At 36.2% G+C, this 7290-nt stretch overlaps 1 protein-coding gene across 1 annotated transcript in view; it reads right to left on the bottom strand.

Moving 5' to 3' along the window:
• Nucleotides 1–542: 542 nt before the first annotated feature.
• Nucleotides 543–7290, bottom strand: part of LOC309493679 (GTPase IMAP family member 8-like) — a 43107-nt gene continuing 36359 nt past the window's right edge. The window contains exon 3 of the mRNA XM_082162875.1: nt 543–1963. Within this exon, the coding sequence (XP_082019001.1) occupies nt 1125–1963 (839 nt within the window). The 3' untranslated portion in view covers nt 543–1124. The remainder of the gene's footprint in view (nt 1964–7290) is intronic.

Raw genomic sequence — 7290 nt, 5'->3', positions numbered from 1 at the left:
TATAATCCTCTGAATGCACACACTAGAAGATTCGTCCAGACCGTAAGACCACACACCTGTTGATTGTAGTAACATTAGGCTTGTTTGAGATGCGCCTCACCTCACCTGAAATTCATCCGAGAGTAGGCGGCTGCAGTGAGAGGAGGAGTGAAAAAATATATTTTTAGAAATATGACAACAATCACATAACCCACAGAAAGATCCCACTGTCAGAGTTTGGGAATATTAATATATCATTTATACACATAAACACGTGATATCAGAGTGTTAAAATCAAAACATTTTAAAAGAGAACAATACATCATGGTCGTTTAAATCAATGAGCATTAAGCTGTGTCGTCAGCAAGTCGTTTCCCATCATGCTTTTGAGTAACGCAGTCGGTGGAGAGCAACTGCGCTCGACTGCATAATCTGACATGGCAGCTTCGCCGTTGCAAAAGTTATGTAGGACACATCAGCATGACATCAAAGCAAGACAGCCCACACTCATGCATCTCATGGTGACCAGTTCTGTGCAGATTAACTTTACATTTTGTTTGGCTGTTGTACCTGAGTTATAACAGCCAGATGAACAAAGAGAAAAGGTGATCTGATGGTGTTGGTTGTGTTTTAACATAATTATTATTTCACAATTATTAGACCTGAATCACTGAACTCATACAGAGCCCAATTTCTGAGTGAGGTTTACTTTATTAATTATAGCAGCACTGTCCTTGTACAGCATAATATTTTTTGCCTTTTCAATGAAATTTTCTCTTAAATGCTCGTGGCTGCCAAGTCTCAGTCATAGAAGCACACAACATCCGGCAGGTGAAGCTCGCTCGCTCGCGATTGGGAGCAGTAAAATAATCGTACCCCGATCTCTTGGGGTGCAAATCTGGCTCAAAACAGGGCTAAATATCTTCAAATGTGTGGCCAGACTACAGGTAAGTTTACATGACAAAGATGTACAAACTCAAAATATTTGTAATTTTTGCATTTTATGATCAAAACAACAATAATGATAATCATATAAATCTGTAAGTAATCCCTTAAATCAGAAAAAAACATGAAAATCACAGAAATACATAAGACATAAACAACATACCAAAGGAAATAAATATAAGTGATCATTATAATGAGAATTAATCATCATAACACATGGAACTTCCCCTCTTTACCTTTCCCTTGATGTGTTTAACCTGATCTGCAATGGCTTTAGCAGCACCTGTTCCTCCTGTTAGAACTGCTCCTCCTGCTATTAAAGCTACAGGCAGTGCCACTCCACCAGTGGCAGCGACCAGTACTGCACCTCCTGCTACTGCTGCTCCTACACCCGCTACACTCGCTCCTACTAAAGCTGCGTCTTGAGCCTTCTTCATCATGATCTTTTTCTGGGCTTCCTTGTACATCTCATTTGTGTAATACTCTCCACCATTCTCCTTCACCATTATCTCTATCTTCTTTAACAGTTCAGTGACCTGTGATCGATTTTTTTCTTTGTTATTGAAAACATGATAACCACCTTTACACTGTTTGACTAGCTCATTAATCTGTTTGTTTTCAGTCAGAAACTGCTTTATAGATTTATCTAACTGATCTCCTCTAGTGAACAGAACGATGGTGTAACGAGCAGCTTCTTCTCCAAAGTTCTTCTGAATCCATTTGACTGTGTTTTTCTCCTCCTCTGTGAATCTCACGTCCAGTCTGATGACCAGCAGAAACACATGAGGACCAGGAACAGACATCTCAACACACTTCACTATTTCCTCCTTCACTTGTTCTTCACTGAGCAAAGTATCAAACTTTCCTGGAGTGTCGATCACTGAGATGTTTCGACCATCCGTTATCCTCTGATGTTTTTGGCATTCCTTAGTCAAAGATTCAGCAGAAAACCCTTCTTCAAACATGTTTTGTCCCAGGATGGTGTTTCCTGTTGCGCTCTTTCCAGCTCCAGTTTTACCAACCATCACAATCCTGAGATCTGACAAGATTAAAACATATAAAAGGATAGTTGTAAACATGTACCAAATAAATATTTGCTCATACAGTTTTAAATTAACACCCCTCAGTGTAGGGGAGAGCCGGGACGGTTGAAACACTTTTCAGATAAATGCCGTTTTCTAACAGAGGTGAAAGTCCAGGGGTCAGAAAGTAAAAGTCCTGCCATATGTTTATTCCACCCATGAACTCACACAGCAAATACTCCAGTGTTACATTAACTCTCCTGGGAGTTTATTTGGCTCCAGACTCAATAATAATTTAGTGATTGATTGAGTGATGATTGAGCATAATTGAAGACACCTGATGTTAACAAGCAGAATCACTGAAGGAGAAAATCTATTTTTTTTTTAAGTTACCATTATGGTGATCCGTGTTTTCTTTAGTTGGGCTCTTGACCCTTAAACTAATAACGTTTGATTTTGTTTGCCTGTTGTATCTGAGTTGTAACTAGTGATGAGTCGTTCATGAACATGTTCATGCGTTCATTGCGTTTGTCACGTGACAAATGAACGAAAGACTCGGAAGGTAAAGTCATTATTTATGTTCCCTGTAAATTATTTTTGACTGCATTATAATGATTTCTTAATTCAGGATATGATCAAGATTGCGTAGGTGGATGTGTTCGGGGAATTTGCCTGTTAAAATTATAACTTTTAAAGCCCCTTAAATGAAAGAAATGACTCGAAAAAAGATTCGTTCATTTTGATGAACGAGATCGAACAAGAGAGTCAGTAAAATGATCCGAACTTCCCATCACTAGTTGTAACTCTCAGATGAACAAAGAGAAATGTTTTGACATAATCATAATTTGACCTGAATCACAAAACTCATTTAGAGAATTAGGTTTACCTTGTTGATTACAGTAGCCTGCGATTCTACAGTATACTATTTTCAGCATTTTCAATATAATCAAAAATATTTCTTAAAAGTCGATCTGATCAAAAGACTTTGAAAAAGTATATTATTTGGACACACAGACATCAATAATCAGCCTGTGATTCTCAACAATGGTGACAATAATAAAGCATGTTGCAGTGCATTCTGGGTGCCACCTATCAAAACTCATTCATGGCTCCCATCATGCATTGCGGTATGAATAAATTATGATCTGAATTGTCTTAGTAATTTCCTTTTCCTAATTCTTTTTGTCACCATTGTTGAGAATCATACACTGAATATTGATGTATGTGTGTGCCTTAATGAAATGTCTATCTGTCTATCTATCTATCTCAGAACATCTTATAAGAAATGATTTGGATTATATTGAAAAATCTGGATCTTATTCTGTTGAATCACTGTGATGCTGTAATGACCAAAATACATTTAAGTCAGAGATTAGGCTCTTAATGAGTTCAGTGTTTCAGGTCTAATGGTGATTATGTTAAAATATAACCAACACCACCTGATCACCTCTTCTCTTTGTTCATCTGGCTGTTATAACTCAGATACAGCAGCCAAACAAAATCTAAAGTTAAACATTTAAAGGTCAACTAGCCAACTAAATCAAACACCAATCACCATAATGGTGACCAAAATTGTGCTTTTTCTCATTCAGTCAGTGATTCTGCTTGTTAACATCAGGTGTCTTCAATAACGGTCAATCATCACTCAATCAATCACTTAATTATCTCATTAACTTTAACTCTCTTGAGTGTTAATTTAACACTCATATTTTAACACGTTAACACTCTTGAGCAGAGTTGTATAGTCCAGGGGCCAAAGAGTAAAAGTCCTGCCATATGTTTATTCCACCCATGAACTCAGCAGCTGATTTCACTAATTAGTTCTCTCTCCTGCTGAATTAGCAAATCCAGGAGATTGGAACAAAATACTGAGGAGGACTTTTACTTTCTGAACCTGGACTTTACACCTCTGCATAGCAATGCCACATGTCAGCCAAGAGCAAATAAATAAACCAGAACTGGACCTTATCTGAGCCACAAAATCTAAATATGGAGTAATTTCAGTCTTAGATGAAATCAACTGAAGAGAAAAGAAGACATTAAATCTGTGAAGATCTCAGCAGAGGAGGATTAAACAACTCCACAAACAGCATTACCAGCTTCACTTATTACTAACCAGACTGACTTTATTCCTGTCAGACGTCTACAAAAGTATTTATTGAGAATTGACAGAGGTTTAACTCTGTTTAATTTGAAGTCACCATAACAGTGATTAGTGCTTCCATTAGTTGGGCTCTTAACTCTTATTATATCTGTTGTCTTCTTTGGCTGCTGTGACAGTGTGTTTGTCAAACACATTTGCAGCAGCAAAGAAAACTAAAGTGAAATGAGATCAGGTGATGATGGTTACCTGATGATGGTTTTATAATAATCATGAAAGAGATTGATTAAGTGAGATATTTTAATCTAATCCCTGTGTTACTGCAGCATGAGATCCAGCAATACTATAACAATAAGTTAGAAGACTTCAACAAACATGAGCATGCAAAAGTCAGTTTATTATGACACACACAGACATCATCAATCAGCGTATGAATCTCAACAATGGTGACAATCAAAAGTACTTTGCTGCAATGAATGCTGGGTACCAGCATAGTACAAAACTCCCAGCATGCATTGCAACATGAATAAATTATGCAGCTGAATTGTCCTATTATTTTGTTTGATTCTAAATATTTGCTTTTATTTTTTGCTGTTGTTTTTGTTGTGAATTAGTAGCTTTTCAGTGATGTTCTGAATTAATCTGTTTATCTAAATATTTGTGATTGTCACCATTGTTGAGATTCATACGCTGATTGTTGATATCTGTGTGTGTCGGTTAAGATCAGTTTTTTTTGTTTTTTTTAATCCTTGTTATAAGATTTAAACCGATTGTTATATTGCTGGATCTCATGCTGCAGTAACACAAGGTTTGTGACGTGAATATATTAGTGGAACAACATAATTGTTAGATTATAAAAGCCTCAGTGAATCAGTCTATTTCATGATGATTATAAAACCATCAACAGGAAACCATCATCACCTGATCTCATTTCACTTTAGCTTTCTTTGCTGCTGAAAATGTGTTCGACAAACACACTGTCAAAACGGTCAAAAAAGGCAAAATATATAATAAGAGTTAAGAGCCCAACGAATGGAAACACTAATCACTGCTATGGTGACTTCAAATGAAACACATTAGAGTTAAATCCCTGTTAATTCTCAATAAAACTTTTGTAAATGTCTGCCTGAAATAAAGTCAGTCTGGTTAGTAATAAGTGAAGCTGGTAATGCTGTTTGTGGAGTTGTTTAATCCTCCTCTGCTGAGATCTTCACAGATTTAATGTCTTCTTTTCTCTTCAGTTGATTTCATCTGAGGCTGTGACTGAAATTACTCCATATTTAAAGGGATAGTTCACCCAAAAATGAAAATTCTATCATTGTTTACTCACCCTCAAGTTGTTCCAAACCTGTATGAGTTTCTTTGTTCTGCTGAACACAAAGGAAGATATTTGGAAGAATGTTTGTAATCAACAGATCTCGGTCCCCATTGACTTCCATAGTAGGAAAAAAAATATACTATGGTAGTCAATGGGACCGAGATCTGTTTGGTTACAAACATTCTTCCAAATATCTTCCTTTGTGTTCAGCAGAACAAAGAAACTCATACAGGTTTGGAACAACTTGAGGGTGAGTAAATGATGACAGAATTTTCATTTTTGGGTGAACTATCCCTTTAATATACACAGATTTTTTGCCTACGATAAGGTCCAGTTCGGGTTTATTTCTTTGCTCTTGGCTGACATGTGGCATTGCTATGCAGAGGTGTAAAGTCCAGGTTCAGAAAGTAAAAGTCCTCCTCAGTATTTTGTTCCAATCACCTGGATTTGCTAATTCAGCAGGAGAGAGAACTAATTAGTGAAATCAGCTGCTGAGTTCATGGGTGGAATAAACATATGGCAGGATTTCTACTCATTGGCCCCTGGATTTCCCACCTCTGCTCCCAGGAGAGTTCATTTAACGCTGGAGTTTTTGCTGTGCAGCTGATTTCACTAATTAGTTCTCTCTTCTGCTGAATTAGCAAATCCAGGTGATTGGAACAAAATACTGAGGAGGACTTTTACTTTCTGAACCTGGACTTTCCATCTCTGTTTTCTAAGATAAGGTTACAGATAGATTTTTTATTTTTTTGTGATCAACAATTCACATATGTGTTCTCTTAGTAGCTTGTGTTATTTGGTACAAACATCAACTACTAAACCAAAAAAAAAAAAAAAACTGATGAGATCTTGAGAGAGATTTATTGTCTTTTATTTGCAGTTTATTTCAGGCTGTGTGGCTTTAAGTCAGTTGTAATTGTTGTGTTTCATTTTCTGAGAGTGTAAACATGATGTTTCACACAAATTAAAAAAAAAAAATCGCTTTTTTTTATCAGTGTAAAAGAGACTCATAAATACTCTGTTGACTTTGATTTTCCATAGGAGTTTCATACATCAATCGATCCTGTTAAGTCTGTATTATATAAGTGTGTATACTCACAATAAAAACAAAGTGTTGTGCTTTTTGCCAAATAAAGAAAAATAAACACGAAGCGAGTTCTGCTTTCTCTCTGTCAGTTAAGTCCATTCTGAAACGCGTCTGAAAATGAACCATAACTCAGCGAATACTCAGTCAAACAGTCACACAGGCATGCAGCTTGAATTTTCTTCTTTTAAATGAAGTAATTTTTATAAAAAAACAAATATTCTCAGTTTATGCAATCTGTATGAAAAGAGAGAGATGTCAGTCGTTCTCATCTCAGCTAATTATTTTTAATGTGACCCTGCTCACGGAGAGCGTGCGCTATTCAAACGCAAATGACTGAGGCAATCCTGCAAACGCCCCCATATCAGCTCGAGAAAACACATCAAGCTTATTCAGATCATTGTACTTGTTTACACTGTCTCGCAGCGCTGTGAGGAATAATAATAATGGAAAATGTACCTCAAGTGCTGGTATTTCGAGGACAACGGATCCTGAGCTATGGAATACTGTAGTAAGTTTTTTTTTTTTCATTCTCAAGTGAATTGCGTTTCTGTGTGTGTGTGAATGAATGAACGGTAGAGATGCGCGCTGAAAGACAACATTTTGTTGATTAGTTTTGGATAGATTATACATTTTTACTGTAAAATATCTGCCACCTCAAATAAGCTTTTGTTTGCCAATTTTTGCTCATATGTTAAATATAGTATGTTTTGTCAAAAATAAAGTAATCAAATAATATGTTATAGGCTAGTGTTTATTCCAATGTAGCCTAGGCTATATTCAAGTAATGAATCCTTAACTTTGAAATATGTATGATAAAATGTATACTTTAGTTTTTACA

This window comes from Leuciscus leuciscus (assembly GCF_965113295.1).
Source record: "Leuciscus leuciscus genome assembly, chromosome: 3".
NCBI classification, from domain to species: Eukaryota; Metazoa; Chordata; class Actinopteri; order Cypriniformes; family Leuciscidae; genus Leuciscus; species Leuciscus leuciscus.
Note: the sequence above shows the minus strand (reverse complement) of the source record. Positions and strands in the feature narration are given on the sequence as shown.